Here is a 22,031-nt window from a genome sequence, read left to right on the forward strand (position 1 = left end):
GCACAAATTTGATCTACATGGGAGGTGTGCCAGGAGGAAACCTTTGCTGTCCAGAAAGAACATCAGGGCAAGACTAAAGTTTGCCAATGAACACCTAGGCAAAGACCAGCACTTCTGGAACAATGTGCTCTGGACAGACGAGTCAAAGGTAGAGCTATTTGGCCACAGTACCAGAAGACATGTTTGGCGAAAACCAAAGACAGCATTTGACCACAAGAACCTGATACCAACTGTAAAGCATGGTGGTGGAAATATTATGGTTTGGGGCAGCTTTGCTGCATCAGGGCCTGGGCAGCTCACCATCATAGAATCCACTATGAATTCTTCATTGTACCAGAGGGTCCTTGAGGATAATGTGAGGCCATCTGTCGGAAAGTTGAAGCTCAACCGAAGGTGGACCTTGCAACATGACAATGACCCTAAACATACCAGTAAATCCACCAAGGAATGGCTGAAAAGAAAGAAATGGAGGGTTCTGGAATGGCCAAGTCAAAGCCCGGATCTAAATCCCATCGAGATGTTGTGGGGGGATTTGAAACGAGCTGTGCATGCAAGAAACCCCTCAAACATCGCACAGCTGAAATAATTCTGCATGGAGGAGTGGGCAAAAATTTATCCCAGTCGATGTCAGAGACTAGTACACAGTTATAAAAAACGCCTACTTGAGGTTGTTTCTGCCAAAGGGGGCAATACCACCTATTAGAGCCAAGGGTGTACTTACTTTTTCACGTGACTGTGTTGACAAATAAATATACACCATGATAGCATAAAGAACTAGATCGGCACTCGGTAGAGAGCATACCTCTGCCTGGTGAACAGTTTACGTTTTGTATCCCACTGATAGGCCGGAGCTGGATTCGGACCTGAACCAAAATCGAATCAGCTTTTTCTCTCCTAAACAACTCGTCCACCAAGTTTAGTCATAACTCGTCCATAACCTTTTTTAAATATCATGTTATGTATCAATTTTCACCCGATCTCTCAATGGTGAAAAATCACTTAAAAAGTAAATAATTATCGTATCCACATCCATATTCAGATCTTCACCAAAATCGAAACGATTAGTCCTTTTCACACACACAACCTGTCCACCAAGTTTCGTCGAAATCCGTCCACTACTTTTTGAGATATCCTGTTATGCATCGTTTTTGGCCCTATCTCCCAATAAAGAAGAATCACTTAAAAAAATTATCGTAGCCGGATCCGAATCTTCACCAAAATTTAATCATTTTGTCCTTGCATACGCTACATCTCTGCCAAATTTCGTCGGAATCCGTCCAAATCTTTTTGAGATATATTCTTCACAAAAGGACAGACAGACAGGCAGGCAGTGGTGAAAACATAACCTCCATCCACTTTTGATGGATGATTTGAGCCTGGTGTTGGCTTAGCGGTTCGGGTGCCGGCTTGGGATCCCAGGATCCTGGGTTCGAATCCCGGTCGATCGCTGAATTAACGCCAGGGGGGTTGACTCAGCCTGTCATCCTTCCGAGGTCGGCAAAATGAGTACCAGCTTGCTGGGATGAATGATCCCGGTGTGTACCCCGGTTTAGAATAGGTACACCGTATCCCTGCGAATCGTAAGAGCGTGACCAAGGGTTGGCGTCAGGAAGGGCATCCGGCCATAAAAACATTGCCTCAAACAGGGAACCATGATTGTCATAGGGCCCGCAAGGCTAACCCCGCTCTCGCGGGGAAAATGGCCTTAAAACGATCATTCATTCATCCACTTTTGATGGTGGAGGTATTGATGTTAGTATCTGTTTTTCTTTCGTTTGAATATATTTACGTTTTGGAGAAAAAGAATAGGAGGCATTACTTTTCAGCACATCCTCATGTCTTTTTAGAGTTAGCGCTAAAGATTAAGCAAGTTAGCGCTGGCACCCCGCAACATTCCTCCACCTTGAAACGAATGTCCGGTTAGGCCAACCGGTTTGTGAAAGATTTGGGCCAAAAAAGTTATTCAACAGATGTCCAGAAATATTAATAATTGTGGCAATTAAAGAAAACGATGTTGGCACAGCACGCACACAAAATCTTTAATCTAAAAGATGTGGACATTATCGGGGGTGGCAGAATGGTCTTGCAGTATGCACACAGCACACTTGCCTCTAAACTGGCTAACCTGGCTTCAAATATTGGTCCAGCTGTAAACTGTCATATACAGGTGTTTCACAGATAAGGCGATTCAACAATGTGTGTGCCGTCCCTCAGATATACTGTCCTGTGATTCCCCTCGAAGACCGGAAAATCATGAATAGCCAAAGCCAGCTTTAACTCCAAAGGCGTTCAGTTCAAATAGCGGATTTGATAGCTACACGCGGGTGGAAGAAAGAAGAAGAAGAAGCTGAAAGCTTTTACCTGGCGCGATCTCGCCGGCAGTCTTCAAACCCTGCAGGAAATAAACACACGAAAACGGATTTCGAATATACAGGGAAAATAATGTAAGGATTTATTTACAATGGAATGCTGGGACAAAGGAAACGCGATAAACTAAACTCCTAAATTGGGATCCCTCACACCAGACTTAAACACAGACACAGGGATAAAATAACGTGGAAAGGAATGGTGGATGTTTAATTGTGGCACTCAACTCAATTGGTGCCTTGGCAGTGATCGTCCAGCCCCGAGCGCGCACTCCAGACGTGGCTCCGGTGTTGGTGGGAACCGCCCGGTCGTTGACGTGAACCTCTCGCTCCACGCTGCTAGGCCAGCATACACTGCAGCGGCAAGCCTCGCGTCCCCGCGCGATCGCTTGCGAGGTCCCGTACGTGAACGCAGGGGAGGAGATTCGTCAGCGCTCCACCGTCCGTCGTCGTCCAACAAGCAAGAGTCCAGGGTCAAGAACTAAAAGGGCAACGTCCAGCGCAGGGAGAAGGTCCAGAACAAGAGGGAGCGGGAAGAGGAAAATGTCGGTTTCTCTTCACCTTTTATCAACCCCTCGTGACGTCATCGGCGTGCCCTGCCAATCAGCGTGATGGCCCTTCGTGTCTTTCTCTTCACCAATCCACGGGAAGCTTCTTGCTCCGCCCCTAGCCAATCACAAGTCCTTCCTTACTCTGGCCTTTGGTTGGTCGACTCCTTCTTCTTCTTCTTTCGTGTATCATCAGATGGCCAGCTCAGTGTCGTGCAGCCATGCCCTCGTCTCTGGTCCTACGTCGAAGAGGCTGGCTTCTGAAGGTGGTCTGTACAGGGGGCAGGTGGTAATTATGGGTTCGGCAGTCTGCTCAGGCTCGCCGCACTCGCACGCAGCACTGTCTGCCAGGCCCCACATCTTCAGCGATGATTTGAAGCGGCCGACCCCCGTACGTAGACGGTTCAGCAAGATCCATTGCAGGCGTGGTAGGTCTTCTCCTACGACGCCACCTCCTGGGTCCCAGATGTAGCAGTGGATGCGGGTGGGCCTGCCCATTTCCCACACCTGCTTCCAAGATGCTGCCAGCCATGCGCTTCTAGACAGGTCCTCAGGGATAGAACTGAGCATCTCTTGTGCCGGCTTGTTGTAGGGATGGCGGGACTTGAGTCTGCTTGGAGGCGCCACTATCGTTGTGGTCGACTCCTGCCCAATAGCGAGTCCTTCTGGGCATGGCTCCCGGCCTGCCTGTGCTATGTGTGTCTGCCAAGTCGGGGTTGTCAGCCCAAGTGCGTCATCTGGGTTCCAGTTAGGTTTTATGATTATTTATGTTGTAGTTAATGGGCATTCTTCACTAGTGTCTATGGCGCAGTGCCAAAATGGACAAAGGATAGATCACAGAGGTTTCACACACAGGGGAATTAACATAATCTCTACACGTGTTAACACGCCCCATTCCTCGTAATCAGGACAAATATACACTTATTCCGATATTCGGGCTAAACAGGTCCCTGACTTATGTACATCGAAATGGTTCTTTCTACCCCCGATCATCGGAGCATCTACCTATACAGATCTACCTGAATCTATATATTATTACCCCAAAATTCATAACAATTCGTTAAATTAGGTGGACAGTCTGCCGGCATGAGCTGGTGGACTTTATAGATCCCATGATGGCCTTCGTGATGAGTAGGCGAGGTATCGCTGGAACCATGAACACATTACAAATTTCCGCCATAACTACTTAGTCGAACGTCAGGTCTGGACAGCAGGTTCGGGAAGAACTTGTGCCAAAAACTTCCCCTGGCCAACCCAACAACAACGTGGGAATAAGTGTGGGGGCAAAGAAGAAGAAGAAGAAGAAGACGTGGATATCCTGGTTGTATTACACAATGATGTCATGTTACTCAATTCATGTGAATCATGACCTGGTGTCATCTTCAAGTGACTCCCGTCCACATGTAAAAGCCAGCTGCGCATCAGATTCTTGTGCTGCAGGAGGGTGCATCTTCATCATACACCATCAAGCATTATGCACTATTCCACACACTTTATCCTCTATATCCCAAACAGTTAACACCCCACTCCGCCTCCTCCCACTACTCTTCATCAGTTACATTTCAGATGATTTTTTGAAACGTTTTTCCGGAATGTCTCAGAGTTACCTTTTTCTCATTACCAATTTCATTACCGACACCCTAACGGCCTAAACTATGTACACTACATGACCAAATGTATGTGGACACCTGAACATCACACATCTCATTCCAAAATAATGGGCATTAGTGTGGGGTTGTTCCCCCCCCCCCCTCCCCCTTGCTGCTATAACAGTCTCCACTCCTCTGGAAAGGCTTCCTACTAGATGTTGGAACATTGCTGCCGAGATTGGCTTCGATTCAGCCACAAGAGCATTAGTGAGGTCGGGCACTGATATTGGGCGACAAGGCCTGACCCGCAGTAGGCGTTCCAATTCATCCCAAAGGTGTTTGATTGGGTTGCTGTCAGGGCTTTGTGCAGGCCAGTCACGTTCTTCCACACCTATCACGACAAACCATTTTTGTATGGACCTCGCTTTGTGCACGGGGTCATTGTCATGCTGAAACAAGAAAGGGCCTTCCGCCAAACTGTTGCCACAAAGTTGGAGGCACACAATCATCTAGAATGTCATTGTATGTTGTAGCACTAAGATTTCCCTTCACTGGAACTAAGAGCCTAAACCATGAAAAACCAGACCATTATTCCTCCTCCACCAAACTTTACAATTGGCACTATGCATTTGGGCAGGCAGCGTTCTCCTGGCATCCGCAAAACCCAAATTCGTCCGTCAGACTGCTGGATGGTGAAGCGTGATTCATCACTCAAGGGAACGCGTTTCCACTGCTCCAGAGTCCAATGGCAGTGAGCTTTACACCACTCTAGCCGACACTTGGCATTGCACATGATCTTCGGCTTGTGTGTGGCTGCTCAGCCAGTAAAACCCATTTCATGAAGCTCCCAACGAACAGTTGTTGTGGTGATGCTGCTTCCAGAGGCAGTTTGGAACTCGGTAGTAAGTGTTGCAACCAAGGACAGACGATTTTTACGCACTACGCGCTTGAGCACTCGGCGGTCCCGTTCTGTGAGTTTGTGCGGCCTACCACTTCGCGGCTGAGCTGTTGTTACTCCAAGACGTTTCCACTTCACAATAACAGCACTTACAGTTGACCGGGGCAGCTCTAGCAGGGCAGAAATTTGACGAACTGACTTGTTGGAAAGGTGGCATCCCATGACGGTGACACGTTGAAAGTCACTGCGTTCTTCAGTACAGCCTGTTCTACTGCAAATGTTTGTCTATGGAGATTGCATGGCTGTATGCTTGATTATATATACCTGTCAGCAATGGGTGCGGCTGAAACAGCCGAATACACTCATTAGAAGGGGGTGTCCACATACTTTTGGTCATGTACTGTTCCTGCACAGTTGCGATCTTAGCTTCAGTGCAAACATATTCTTTCCCTAAGGAATTATAGAGCTGGATATTTGCATAGATGGATTAGCTGAGCGAGGTGCTGTTAATGGTCACTGAGCTGTAGTTTTGTACTGCAGGGAGGATGATGATCATGTCACTGGTCTCCGATGGTTTATGGTCACTAAGCTGTGTTTTTTTGATTTGTTTGTTTTTTTACCGCAGGGAGGATGATGATCATGTCACTGGTCTCAGATATTGTACTTTTTCTTGAGACCTGTCTAGTTTTTTGTTTATTGAGTCGTGGGTTATTTTTATGTCACAAATCCCGATCCATGGAATAATCAGTCGATTGAACATCCTACTGGCAGACTTTACGCTGTTTGGCATTTTCTCCCGAACTGATGTTCCATATTTGTGGTACCGAGCGTTGGTTCAGCCGAAGTTACAGATGGATTGCCATTCTTCTCTCAGCAGTAGTTAGGGCAATAATTTGTAATTTTTTCAGGGTGCCGGCGATAGCTCGCCTCCTCTTCGCGGAGGATTCCGTGGGATCTTTATCATCCACCAACTAATACCGGCAGATGGGATGCCCGTTTATAGTTGGGTCGGGATTCAAACGTAAGCAAGAGGCAAATGTGCTACCTCTACACCATATTGTCAGCCACATTTTACCTTGAATGTGGTGGGACATCTTCATTATCTTTCAGCCAAACAGAATCAAGTTAGATTTCGTTGTTTCGTGCCTAGTTAAGATCTCATACGATCGCTCATCAGATCTGAAAATGATCCTCAGAATCTCATCCGATCTTTGTGGGATTATTTTTCATACTTTGTGCATCCAAAAGCACAGCGAGAAAAATAGTCAACCTTTTTCAATTATGCAAGGGTTCAGGAGGGTGGCCTTGGGGGTGGTGAAAGGTTGGGGTAGAGGAGGAGTTAGGGGAGTGTAAGAGAGCGAGTGGTGAGATTAACTGGACAACAGAGATAGATAGATGAGCAAGTGTTGTGCTTGCGGGGAGGGAGGACAGGGAGGGACACCGTTTGCACCACGACTATTATTGGAAACGACAGTGGGACCTTCCCTGCGGCCCCTTCTGTCTTTACAATTCCCGAATGTTCGGCTTTCAAGCGGTCCCTTCGCACCATCTCTTCGTCCGCACAACTGCAATAATCTGCACTCATATGTCCAGTTTACAAGTGGATTGTCAATTGTTATCTGCCTCACACGCCCTCAATGAAAGAAAGTTTAAATATTCCTGTTCTTCTTGATTTCGGGAAAACTTTTTAAATACTTTAACTCTGCTTGGAAAAACAAGGAGAAAAATACATCAAATGTCATCGCCCCTGTGGTTTTAGAAATTTTGCTGTACCGAGTTAAAGGCCGCCAGTCGGCCATCTTTGTTCGGATTACAAAACAAAATGTTCTGCATATGTATACCAGTACTCTCATGTACTGTCTTTGTGCCATATTTGAACAAAATCGGTTCATGCATGTCCAAGAAATGGTTGGGGACACATTTAAGTAACAAAATGGCCGCCAGTCGGCCATCTTGGATCTGATCTCGAAGAAGAATGAAGTGCATATGTAAAGCCATCATTCATCATCAGTGTGAAAAGTTTGAACAAGATCAGTAAATGCATGTCTGAGAAAAGATTGAGGTCGTGGTCAATATTGGGTTTTTTTACAGCTAAAATGGCCGCCAGTCTACCAGTCGGCCATCTTTGATCGCAACGCAAAACAAAAGAATATGCAATTGTATGCTGTCATATATTGTCTTTATGAATAGCTCAGGTAACTAGTTTCGTTCATGCCCAGCTGGCAAGGCTTAGTTCAGACATTTCAATTACACAGTGGTATTCATCCGGGATTTAAAAAAATTAATTGTCCCGGATGAAGACCACTACGGTGGTCGAAACGTCGGACCTGAACATTACGTTGTTTGCAAAGCTTACTTTAGTTTGGTGGTGTCTTCACTTGAGAATTTGAATCTTCCCAACTACAACGATTAGTTTTTCTGTGAATATGAAAATTGGTTAGGATGTTTGGTGTTCCTATCTGAACACTTAGTTCCTGATGTCCATGCGTTCCCAGATTTAAATCTTATATACAGACTTGGCATTTAATATGGAATATTTTTTTTGTGGGGGTGAACTTACTTTTCAGGATGACTTCGAACCAAAAGTTCATTGGAATTATGTTGAAATTATTCTAGATTTTGTTAATGTGACCATTAAAAGAAACAAAAACCACATTTGATATTTCGAAACAAATAAATTGATCCTTGAAAGTGATGTAAACTGATATCGAACTCAAATCACGGACAGTACTGTGTTAAACTTCTGTACGTTTTCCAGAAGTATCTCTTTATTTTGCACATTAGCCAAAAAAAATTTCAACAAAAACAAAAGCTAAATTATGACTGGGATTAAGGACAGTAAAATTACAGTTCAGTACTTCGTGTAACCCCCACGAGCATTCAGGAGAGCACGTACACGTCGAGGCATGCTGTTCACGAGATTTGCCAAGGTTTGGACAGGAATCGCTTGCCATGCAGTGACAATAGTCTGCTGCAATTCACGCACAGAGGTCGGCTGCTGGTCTAAGTTGTCGATTTGACGCGTTAATTCTGCCCACAAGTTCTCTATCGGATTCATATCCGGGGACATGGCAGGCCATTCCATATGCTCTACACCACGGTCAGCAGGAAAGTGTTGGATCATGCGAGCACGATGAGGCCGTGCATTGTCATCGTGGAAGACAACGTTTCCTCGAAAGGCTGCATGAGCAAATGGAAGCAATGTTTCTTCCAGAATGACCCTGTACTTGAACTGGTTCAGGTTTCCGTTCAGAACAACCAGGTCAGTTTTGCCCCCTGCATGAAAAGCAGCCCAAACGGTCACCCCACCACCTCCAGCTTGGACTCTTGGCACTATACAATCTTCGTTGCGGGCTTCATGCACTTGTCTGCGCACACGGACGCGGCCATCTTGACGATAGACCAGAAATCTAGACTCGTCAATGAAGGTCACGTGATTCCAATGTCCTGGCTGCCATTGACGGTGCTCTCTGGCCCACTGCAATCGGCGCTGGCTGTGTTGTCTGGTCAGGCGTGGCTTTCTCAGGGGATGCCTGGCACGATAGCCTGCTTGAACCAGTCGTTGGTTGACTAGCCTTCTGGATACAGGCACATTTGTCAGTTGCTGCCACTCAGCCGTAAGCCGATTAGCTGACTTGGTACGGCCATTGCAGACTAACCGGTGCAGCTGGCGATCATCTCTCCTTGTGGTTCCGCGTGGATGTCCTGGCCTCGGTGTTGGAGTAGGGACACCCCTCTGAGCATTTCGTTTCAGGATCTTTGACACCTGACCTTGAGTGATGCCATACTGCCGAGCAATAGCACGCTGTTTCATGCCAGAATTTCGTAAATCCACCACTCCATGACAAACAGCATTGTCAAGTTGACGGACCAACTCCAGAGGAAGCGGCAATAACTTTTGTAGATGTGCAGCAGTTGTTTTCCACTAATACAGAACGCAACAACCCTTATATACCCGATTGTGAAGCCAATCGTCAAATGTACCTGTCCTTACATTTTGTCACGCCACCTGTGATATAATCCTGTTATTGACTTCTTGCTGCGAAAGACAATCAGTGACATGGTTCTTTCAACAAAGACATCACCGAAGGGTAAAAGAAACTCACCAGATTGATATACTGAGTTCAGAAAGTAAACCCAAGTCAAGAAAAAAAAAATCCATATTAAATGCCAAGTCTGAAAATTGTTTGATCTGTCCAATATGTCTACCGATGTCCTTGTAATTATTTTAAATGAACACTGGCATCTCGCAATGCCTTTCTTCTCCAAAAAGCTTTTGTTCACTGTTTTGATAAAGTAATAACTTGGTCACATAAACAAGAGAAAATTTACAAATTTATCTTACTATAATTCACCAAATGTCTGTCCGTCTGTTCCCAGGTACCGCAAAAACGGCAGAACCAATCGCAACGAAATTTTGAGTGGGTAATCCTGGGACCCCCTGGAGTAAAATAGGCTCTATTGTTTTTCCAATTTTTCCAATTTTCTAGTTTTTCCAAACACGATGGAATAATATTTACCAATATGAACAGTGATGTGGCTTTTATTGAAATTCTACAAATACTGTTTAGATTTTGATGATTTGCGTGTGATATGATTTAACGGATGTTTGTATAAATCGTTTAAAATAAAAAAATGCCTTCAATTTCTGAAATTTTCCCTTTTCATTTGGGCCTCCCAATTGAAGCCCCGCCAGTAGGGCGGGTACCGTTTCTAGTATAAATAATTTAATAATGTGGAGCCATCTTTTACCACCTCCTCAGTCCTGATTCGATGGTCAGAATCCAGAAGAGGTATCTCTAGCAAGAAATATAGCAAGGAATTTCTAATGAAAAATGTTCTTTATACTGAACGAAATGACCGAATCGGATGTGTAGATATAGTGGGGTGGACTTCTTATTCTTAGCACAATGGGAATGATACAAACTACTGTAAGAGAAGAACACAATGGGAATGTCACAGACCAAGAGAAATGCTCAAGTTGGCACATGTCCAGACTATATCCCAGGAATTAAAATCCACGCTAACACGACAGTAACTCAGTGTATGCACTTTTATGATGTCTGTACAGACTAATTTACAACGCCAACCTTTGGCGAAATAGAGCATGGCCTTCAACAACTCCGCTTGGACACCAGAAACACAACTTGACAACAGCCGCTCCTAGCCCTACCACAGGCTGCTTTAACTCCAGGTGTCTACCACATGAGGAGCTGCCCTGGTGGTTCTAAACATAACGGCATCAAAAGTGAACCAAATTTCCTATCATAAGTGACAGGGGGAGGATCAATAATTGATTGCCAAATTAAAAGGAGTTTTTCAAATTGATTGTCTCAAACACTTTTCTCTCTCTGAGTGATTTTGTCCATGTTCCTCGGTTCGGCTCTACACCTAGAACCTTCCTTGCATCCCTCAAGCTCGTGGGCAGCTTTTTGGCTGTTGGCCTATCTCAGTATGATTGAAGGGCCCGCCTGTGGCCGCCTGGTCCACTCATTCGCCAGGAATAGCCCGTACCGTCAGTCTTCATGCGTCGCTCGTCCCTCGCTCAATATGTCCACGATGGATTTTTATACCTCGGTCACACATTGTGGTGATTAAAGAAATACTTTTTAAGGCGCATGATGTCAAATAATTTGTCAGGAACACGATTGCAATATACGAGATATGATTCAGAAGCGTCATTACAATTATTTTGGGGGGGGGGGGGGGGGGGAAATAATGTCTCATTCTTCCATGAACCGACAATTTGTTATTAAAAGGTGTAGTTGTTAATTGGGCATGGCGTGTTATTGTGACCTGTTGGTTCATTTGGCCATGTTGGTCTATTTTAAAATCCAATTACTTAGGGCACATACATTTATATAGGACACGATTATTTATATCGGGCACAATCATATATATATATATATATATATATATATATATATATATATATATATATAAATAATATATATATATATATATATCGGGCTCGTATATATATATATATATATATATATATATATAGGACACGATTATTTATATAGGGCACAATTATTTATAGAGGACACAATTATTTACATAGTGCACAATGATTTATGTAGGACACAATTATTTACATAGGGCACAATTATTTACATAGGGCACAATGATTTATATAGGGCACAATTATTTACATTAGACACAATTTTTTTTACATAGGGCACAATGATTTATATAGGACACAATTATTTACATTAGACACATTATTATTTACATGGGGCACAATGATTTATATAGGACACAATTATTTACATAGGGCACAATGATTTATATAGGACACAATTATTTACATAGAGCACAATTATTTACATACGGCACAATTATATATATATATATATATATATAGGACACAATTATTTACATAGGGTACAATGATTTATATAGGACACAATTATTTACATAGGGTACAATGATTTATATAGGAGACAATTGTTTACATAGGGTACTACGATTTATGTAGGACACAATCACTTATTCCAGCAAAGTGATTTATTAGTGCAAAGTGATTTATTAGGGCACAGTGATTTATTAGGGCACATTGATTTATTAGTGCACAGTAATTTATTAGGTCACAGTGATTTATTATGGCACAGTGATTTATTAGGACACATTGATTTATTAGTGCAAGGTGATTTATTGGGGCACATTGATTTACTTGGGCACAGTGATTAATTAGGACACAGTGATTTATTAGTGCAAGGTGATTTATTGGGGCACAGTGATTTACTTGGGCACAGTGATTTATTAGGACACAGTGATTTATTAGGACACAGTGATTCATTAGGACACAGTGATTTATTAGTGCAAGGTGATATATTAGGGCACAGTGATTTATTGGAGCACAGTGATTTATTAGGACACAGTGATTTATTAGTGCAAGGTGATTTATTAGGGCACATTGATTTATTAGGGCACATTGATTTATTAGTGCACAGTGCTTTATTAGGTCACAGTGATTTATTATGGCACAGTGATTTATTAGGACACATTGATTTATTATTGCAAGGTGATTTATTGGGGCACAGTGATTTACTTGGGCACAGTGATTTATTAGGACACGGTGATTTATTAGTGCAAGGTGATTTATTAGGGCACAGTGATTTATTGGAGCACAGTGATTTATTAGGACAGTGTGATTTATTCGGGCTCAGTGATTTATTAGGGCACAATTTTTTTTTAGAGTAAGGTAATTTATTATGGCACAGTGATTTATTAGGGCAAGGTGATTTATAAGCACACAGTGATTTATTATGGCACAGTGATTTGTTAGGGCACAGTGATATATTAGGGCAAAGTGATATATTAGTGCAAGGTGATTTATTAGGCAAGGTGATTTATTAGCACACAGTGATTTATTTTGGCACAGTGATTTACTGGGGCAAGGTGATTTATAATGGCAAGGTGATATTTTCAGGAATAATGATTTGTTATGGCAAGATGTTATTTTCAGGAATAGTGATTTATTAGGGCAACATGATATTTTCAGGAATAGTGATTTATTAGGGCAACATGATATTTTCAGGAATAGTGATTTATTAGGACAAGGTGATATTTTCAGGAATAGTGATTTATTAGGACAAGGTGATATTTTCAGGAATAGTGATTTATTAGGGCAAGGTGATATTTTCAGGAATATGATTTATTAGAGCAAGGTGATATTTTCAGGAATAGTGATTTACTCGGGCAAGGTTAAATTTTCAGGAATAGTGATTTATTATGGCAAGGTGATGTTTTCAGCAATAATGATTTATTAGGGCAAGGTGATTTATTATGGCAAGATGATTTATTAGGGCACTATGGTTTATTTCGGCACAATGATTTATTAGTGCAAAGTGATTTATTAGGGCCTATTGATTTATTTGGGCACAGTGATTTATTAGGGCACAGTGATTTATTGGAGTAAGTTGATATATTAGGGTAAGGTGATTGAGGGTAAAGTGATATTTCTTTGGGCAATGAGGTATATTATTACACATCCATACTAAATAATAACATTTATTATCAATAAGTTTCGAGCTTTGTTAATCTTTGTCATTATTGCTCCATTATCCCTATACCCTCCTTTCCTCTCACCCTCCGATGACACATATCATGTAAATGGTGTAAATTTGATTTACTTTGCACACTTGTTGACCCAAGAGGTTTAATTTGTCTGGTAAAACACATGTTGTTTGCCTAGCAGACTGTGACAGTCATCATCACCTTCTATATATTACACTAAACAAATTGCGATTCAAGTTTTAATTCCTTGTATCATAACCTCAGTATAGAAAGAATTATGATCGACGATGTGAAAATGGCGTGAGGGTTAATTAAATGTGTGACGTTTCATCCAAGATGTGTTCACAAATTGATTCGTCGGTGCGACCAAACGGGAGACATGTACACATTGGAATGTCTTTCGCCATGATACGTCTCCTATTATTTCCCGACGGGAGTACACTTGAGGGTAGCCAATGAGCTGCGGTACTCGGCGTGTCAACCAATCACAAGCCGACGTGATTCGGACGTTTGACGTGGGCTCCGATTGACTTGGGGGTTCCTATAAAGGACCTGCCCTGGAGGCACCTGGCCATCCACGCTCAGAGCGCACCAACTATAGCACCAGGCGGTGTCGGCTGATTCTTCCTTTACTTTCAAAGGTGAACATTTTCCAGGGATTTGTGATTGAAAGCGTGCGACATTAATGGAATCTATCTCCCAAGCTAATATTTATGTGCTTTTAAACTTTCATGTCAATATTGGAATTATTTAGTTGATTGTATTTCTTGATATCATACATATTCGACGTATTTTATATCAAGTTTCAATGGTGTTGGTTTGAAAACATTAACTTTATAATATCTGTTAAACTAATCGAACAATTTTGGCTGATTCTTTATCCAACTTTAGCAATAAGCTCGTGGACTCGTTATCAAAAAAATAACCAAAGTCAATGGCCAATTTACTGCTTTCATGCCAGAATCCTCCATGTTGAATTTTTGAAGATTTCTTGTGGCTTCTCTTTTTTTCCAGGCCTCTCTATCCCAAAAGCAATCCACGGCTCACGGCTGGTCCCACTAATAATAGCATCCGAGGAGACTCTCTGCGTTCCGCACCCACCGGGCAGAAGATAGCGCGTGTCTGCACGACTCTGCATCGCTCTCGGTCCATAAAAGCGCAAAAACCGCTTTTTACGCACAAGGTAGCTGAGGATACTCATCGTGGTCGGTAAAAGTACAAGACCAATCAGGAGGCACCATGAACACCCACTTTGCAGCGCACTCGGAGGGCGACGCCGTGCCTCCGGGCGAAATGTACGTACCGCGGTACGTGCCTCCAGGAGGCAGCTCGGACGAGGAGAACTACGCCGAGGAAGACGAGATGCCAGCCGCGGAGAAAGAGCTGGCGGAGGATGCGCCGTGGAAGAAGATCCAGCAGAACACGTTCACGCGCTGGTGCAACGAGCACCTGAAATGCGTCAACAAGGGCATCATGGACTTGCAGAAGGACCTCGCCGATGGACTGCGCCTCGTTGCTCTGCTCGAGGTGCTGAGCCAGAAGAAGATGTACCGAAAGTTCCACATACGTCCAAATTTCCGCCAAATGAAGCTCGAAAACGTGTCGGTAGCTCTGGAGTTCCTGGATCGTGAGCACATCAAGCTTGTGTCCATAGGTGAGTATACCTCGTCCGATCGGGCACTGGTTGTTAACTGGTTGTATCCCACTGATGCATCTGATAACTGATCTTAGCTGTTACTTTTAGCTCGAAATATTTGCCTTGGAGTCTATAATTATTCCAGAGATGAGCTGTGTGTCCATACATCATTACATTAAGTACTTCTACTGGAAATGAATACTTGTTCAACATGTACCAAGTGTTTCATACCATTTTATACCAAGTACAACCATACTGGATTTCTGCATGATGTCGATAGCGACAGTGGTATCATTCTTCTTCTACGTTGTTCGTATGAAGCACAAGGCTGCGGGGTAGCATCATTGGCTGACGGCGTGGCCATGCCGTTCATGAAATGCCCTCTTCTGGTTAGGGTAGGAATTTGTAATTTGTTCAGTGTGCCTGCGACAGCTCGCCTACTCTTCGTGAAGGTCACCATGGGAGCTTCAACGTCCACCAATGAATGGGCAGAATGGGCCAGCTTAACGCCCACCAACGAAAGGGTAGACGGGCCGCCAGTTTAATGCCCACCAATGAATGGGCAGACGGGCCGCCAGTTTAATGTCCACCAATGAATGGGCAGACGGGCCACCAGTTTAATGTCCAACGAATAGGTGGACGGGCCACCAGTTGAATGTCCACCAATGAATGGGTGGATGGGCCACAAGTTTAATGTCCACCAATGAATGGGTGGACGGGCCACCAGTTTAACGTCCACCAATGAATGGGTGGACGGGCCACCAGTTTAATGTCACCAACGAATGGGTGGATGGGCCACCGGTTTAATGTCCACCAATGAATGGGTGGATGGGCCACCAGTTTAATGTCCACCAATGAATGGGTGGACGGGCCACCAGTTTAACGTCCACCAATGAATGGGTGGACGGGCCACCAGTTGAATGTCCACCAATGAATGGGTGGATGAGCCACCAGTTTAATGTCCACCAATGAATGGGTGGATGGGCCACCAGTTTAATGTCCACCAATGAATGGGTGGACGGGCCACCAGTTTAATGTCCACCAACGAATGGGTGGATGGGCCACCAGTTTAATGTCCACCAACAAATGGGCAGATCGGCTGCCAGTTTAATGTCCACCAATGAATGGGCAGACGGGCCGCCAGTTTAATGTCCACTAACGAATGGGCAGACGGGCCACCAGTTTAATGTCCACCAACGAATGGTCATACGGGCTGCCAGTTTAATGTCCACCAATGAATGGTCATACGGGCCGCCAGTTTAACATACATCCGATGGACAGCACACACATTGAAGAACAACCATGCCTGTGAAACACCTGGATGACAGTTTGTCGATGGGTTGGGATTCGAACCCAGGCTAGGCAGCTTAGAATTGACTGTGAGTGGTATAATGGCTTACGGATTCTCAATGAGCTAGAAAATTTACATGTAGGTTAAAAAGAAAATGTCCGACGACTGTTGGAGACAACGTGGAGGTAAAAATTGTTATTGCACCAAGTGCACGGACAGTGGTGGCCAAGAGTACATTAGAGGTGGTATAGAATGACCAACGATGAGGTAAGGCTCAATACATGGGAATTCAGTCAGTATCTGTGTTAAGCCCTGTGGACTCTGGCTCCCTTTTGGTGCTGGTGTGGATGGATATCATCACATTCTGGGAATACCACTCTCGCTGGCACCAACACCAACCTGGCACCAACACCACCCTCTTACGTATGTTGCCATTTCGCCTCCACATTCGGATGGTTTATTGGCCTTGAGCGACGAGACGGTGTCGGGTTTGCTGTTCTGTATAGTGACGAGAGATCATAGACTGGACCATGGTAACTCGATACTTGTAGAGTATTAAGTCACACATGCTGTGGTTTCATTTTGAGGGCCCTCTGGAAAGGTTATGGACTTTTACTCACACCTGTGCTATTACCAGCTGTGATCTTTCAGCCAACCATGCTTTTCTCTTTGAGTACTGTATTACCAACAGTAAATTGACTCGACTAATGTCACACTCTGTACTAGATCAATGTCATGTATGTTCAACAACATCGTATTTGTCTGGTACTCTTTTTAGAGTTTCGCACAGAAGGGAATGCGACACTATTGCAATGCCCCTGTCTGTCTGTCTGTCTGTCTGTCTGTCTGCGTGTCCACATCTAAGGGTGTACCAACACCTTAGCCCCCCCCTGCCCAGACCAACGTAGGAGAGGTAGGGACAAACCACGAATAGGGGAAAAAAGCTTTATTAATCGACATCTCATGTGCACAGTTTCAAAGCTTTGCTTCAATATTTGGTGTGCCCACCGCCCGCCGACCGAACTGCCTACAAACTCGCGGGGTAGGATTCCAAGGGAGACACAAACAAGTCACGATCGAACTCCATTACTTCGAAGACATTAGTCAAAGCAGTGAGAAGCTCTTCCCTGGTATTCTGGAGGCGTTGTTCAACTCTGTCCTTGAGTATCGCCCCCAAATGTTCACAGGCGTTGAGGTCAGGCGATACTCCCTGCCACTCATCGTTTCCGAAAAAATCGACCTTGTTCGCCTTCAGACGATTCTGGGTCGCCAGTGCGCTCATGCACGGGGCTCGGTCGTGCAGAAACGTGGTCTCCTTGATGCTGAGGACATTTTCTGGGTTCCGTAAGAACGGAATAACATGGCGGGTCAGCACAACGTTGCGGAGATATTTGCCGTCCCATGATTGTCCTTGCTCTTTGATGACCCACATCAGCCTTTTCGCTGTCATCAAGAAGACGCCAACGCACCGTGCTGTCTTCGATTTCTCTCGAAGCTTGAGTTCTTGTGGAATGTCATCATTGTGAAGAGCCCAAATTCTGTCGTTCTGGAAGTTGGGACGTCGAGCCTCATAAATGAAAAATTCATCAGAAGGGGCCAGGAAAAGAAAATCATCAGAGGTCCACTCGCTCAAAAACTCACAAAACCACATTCGATCCTCGACGTTCTTCTCCGTCTGTTTCGGTGCTGGAATTTGGTGAAACGCCTTTGCGCCAATGGACTGAAGGAACCTGTGGATACGTGATAAGCTCTTCTTCTTCCCTCGAACCCGTTCAATCTCCTTTTAGAGCCCTCGAATGCTTGTCTTCTCCTTGGCAAGTGACTCAATGATGATATCCCTGCTTTCCTGAGACAAACATTGTGCTGTCTGTTCGGGCCGGCTGTCCATCTCGCAATCGAAGGGATCACGGTTCCAATTGCGTTTGACGAAGTCCTCAGACCTGTTCAGGTACTTGGCAACACAGGATCGGGATATGGTTCCCGGCGTCTGATCCCTGGCGACTCGGAACGCGATAGCCATGATGCAGCATATCCACCTTTTCTTCTCGGAATCACCCGACCACGACATCACTTCACAAAATCTGCAACAGAACAAGAAAGGCTCATTAGATCATTATGAAATTTGGTATTTGAGATGTCAAATGAATGATCCTTCCCGCTATATGCCCACCATTGTACAGTGGCAACCCAGTAGAGCTGGGCAGGGGGGGGGGGGTGGGGGCAAGGTGTTGGGGCACCCTGTATATAGTTTTTTTCTACTTCAAAAACGTTTTTCTCGGCAACCGCTTGTCCGATCGATGAAAAAATTTAAATGTAGGAGGGACTCCACATGGAGAATATTTTATTGATAACTGACATCATAGGTCACATACTATGGCAGCCATATTGGATTAAAGGGAAAAATTGCACATCTTTTTCTCCGAAACTGCTCAACGGAAAAAATTTAAACCTGGAAAACTCTCCATGGGGTATATAGGGTGATATCGATGTTGTCACCTGTATACTGGTATCCCAGCCATAATTTATTGAATCGAAATCCTTATCCAAAAAATCTGAAACTTCATATATCTGATGTACGACCCGATGTGAGTGAAGAATTAAATTTATGATGTCACCGGTCATGTAGTCTGGCGGCCGTATTTGATTGAAATTAAAACGTTTAAAAATCGTCTTCTCCAGAACCGCTTAACAGATCAATGTGAAAATTAATACATATGATCGACGAGCCATGGGGAATCTGGTTTGAAATTTTTTTCACATTCACTTTCGTTGATGCAATTTAGCCTTGATGTGCACAAAATTGGACGTTAAATAATCAATAAAGCTACGGATAATGGCAATTTATGTGACATAATAGGGTGCATGGATGATACAGGTATATGGGCCATAATTGCAGTGGGCCATAACAGTATGTTTCCTGGTATTTGGCGCTTTAAAATGCGTAGATAGTTTAAGCAGACAAATGAAGTAACGATGACGTGCATCTCTCATCGATGCCTGTCCGATAGTGACAGAGATGTATGATTATTTACATGCATGCCTGTAAATGTGTTAAATATCACTTTGAAGGTACTCCTTTAAACAAAATCCTTCAAACACAAGCCATTTACCTCCCAAGCTACCATACAAGGCAGCGGCGCTTGGGAAGAATGAAAGAGAAGTGAAAGTATCAGAGAAGTGAAAAGAGTTTGCATCCAAACTGTTGTTTCATTTCACACCATTTTTATTTATATTCTCCTGAAATTGTTCATGTGCTGAACTTATTATTATCCTTAACCTCAAATATCCTTTATGATCCAGATTACAATTGCAAGTAGAATGGCACTCGGTAGAGCGCATACCTCTGCCAGGCTGAACAGTTTACGTTTTCTATACTACCCATAGGCTGGATCTGCATTGGCATAAACTTTGGTAACCAAAATGTAATCGGCTTGTTTTTGACATCTACCCAACCCATCCACCAAGTTTCGTCCAAATCCGTCCACAACCTTTTGAGATATCCTGCTCACAGACAAACATACAGACAAACAGGGGTGAAAGCATAACCTCTGACCACCTTCGGTGGCAGACGTAGTAGCTACACATTTTATGCAAAAATGGTGGAATTTTCATAGTTTACGGATAGTTCAGGAAACTGAGTTTAAAATGCTTGTGCTCTGCACATAAATTATAAAGTAAAATATGTAGGCTCATGAAAGAGGAGGTGACATGGGGTAAAAAGGCAACATACTGACAGTGGGGCAGTGGGGCCATAAATGAAGAGAACAAGCAGCAGGGGATTGAATGAACAAGAAAAGGAGAGAGAGAAAGGAAGGAAACAGTGACTGGATAATTAGTGGGTTAGGTTAGATTGGGTTATTGGAGGCAGAAAGTATGATGGGTAGGGATAGGAGATGACACGAGATTACAGAACATCGCATGCTTGAAGCCCTGGAGAGAAAAATGAGATTGAATTCACGAGTTTCCATGGCATCACATCTGCGGGGAAAATACTCACACGGAAGTGACGTCACTGGAAACTCATCCTTAACCTGAGGGAGCAGTTGCACAATTGGGAGGAAAAAAAAGGAACTAAGTAGTTGAGGTGGACAGTAATCATGAAATTTTGGAGTTTAACTAGAAAGCCTGACGTTGGCTTAGCGGCTAGGGTGCCAGCTTAAGATGACCTAGGATCCTGGGTTCGAATCCTGGTCGATCGCTGAATTAACGCCAGGGGGGTTGACTCAGCCTGTCATCCTTCCAAGGTCGGCAAATTGAGTACCAGTTCACTGGTAATTCCCTGTTTGTCGTAAAAGGCGACCAACAGGGTTGGCGGCAGGAAGGGCATCTGGCTGCAAAACATTGTTTCAAAAACATTGTTTCAAAAACATTGCTTCAAAAACGGGACGAACAACAACAACAACAACAACAACAACAACAACAACAACAACAACAACAACAACCACGGTGCCCGAAAAAGGCCAACCCCCGCTTTGCGGGGAAAAATGGCCTCTAAAGGTGGTTTTTTAAAACCAGAATATGGTGAATGCAAGAATGCGTGCATCCTGGAGAAGTTGTGGAGGAGGGGTGGTTATTTGAGGGACGTCAGATGGCTGAGAACAGAGGGAGCTAGACCATAGGAGAGGTGATAAAAAAACAGAGGGTAGTACTCCATTGATCTACAAATAATTACTGGCTAATTAAGGAGCTTGTACCTAATATACAGGGTGTCCGAAAAAGTCTGGAATCATAGGGGGGAAATCTTTTTTTATTTATTTGTTTTCTTTTTTCTGATTAGTATTGACCCATGGCTTTAAATTTAGAGGAGCAAATTGAGATTATCCTTTTCTATGGCCGGGAAGGGTGGTCCCAAAGAATAATGGATGTAAGTGTTTTAATACAAGACATCCGGAAAGAAGACGAATTACCCAAAGCGTGCTATGCAAGCTTGGCCGCAAATTTAAAGAAACGGGATCTGTGAAGGACAAGCTTTGGTCTGGCCGACCTCACACAGCTGAGAAAATTGTGGAAAGTGTTTCTGCTAAATTTCACTCAAGCCCAAATAAGTCTATCTGACGTACGAGAGAAGCATGTTGACCATATTCTTTGAAAATATTTTTTTCCTATGATTTCAGACTTTTTGGACACCCTGTTTTTTCAGGAAAAATAATGTCATCAGTATGAGAGGATGTATTTTTACAGGAAGTGCAAGGACATTCATGCCATCATTCTTGTGGAAGCAAATGCCATTGTACAAGCACATCATCACCTAAATGTCCAATGGTGGAACAGTAACCTGGAAACGTCACCGAAATATAGGCGTGATGAAGATCGAATGAGGTGTCACACGTGGAGACACAATCTCACCAAGATTGTTCACTGCGTGCCTCGGAGTAGTGTTCCAACAGATAAATTGGGCAAATACAAGAACGAATGTCAATGGCGAAAGACTAACCCACCTACAATTCGCAAACAACGTTGCTTCAAATTCAAACAATGCTGAAAAACTGAAAACCATGATGGAAGATGTTCATTCGGAGTCAAAAGATTGGATGAGAAATTAATATGTCGGACAAAATTTAAGTTCAACCTTCACACAACTAAGGAAGAGATTGAAATTTATAATTTCCAAATTGAAAAAACCAGCAATCACATTTACTAAAAGCAACTCCTAACGAATGAATATGGATAACTGAAGAAGT

The 22,031-nt window shown here is 43.7% G+C and overlaps 1 protein-coding gene across 4 annotated transcripts in view; it reads left to right on the forward strand.

Annotated features, from left to right (window-relative positions):
• The first annotated feature begins 13,996 nt into the window (after nt 1–13,996).
• LOC137425577 (filamin-C) overlaps nt 13,997–22,031 on the forward strand; it is a 103,200-nt gene continuing 95,165 nt past the window's right edge. For 2 of the 4 annotated variants that reach the window (XM_068114145.2, XM_068114147.2), the window contains exons 1-2: nt 13,997–14,064; nt 14,438–15,077. In XM_068114145.2, the coding sequence (XP_067970246.2) occupies nt 14,663–15,077 (415 nt within the window). In that variant the 5' untranslated portion in view covers nt 13,997–14,064; nt 14,438–14,662. Of the gene's footprint in view, nt 14,065–14,437; nt 15,078–22,031 lie in introns of those variants that run through there. The other 2 variants (XM_078776819.1, XM_078776820.1) reach the window with 1 other exon arrangement.

This window comes from Myxine glutinosa, chromosome 4 (genome assembly GCF_964187855.1).
Source record: "Myxine glutinosa chromosome 4, kmMyxGlut1.1, whole genome shotgun sequence".
Classification (NCBI taxonomy): Eukaryota; Metazoa; Chordata; class Myxini; order Myxiniformes; family Myxinidae; genus Myxine; species Myxine glutinosa.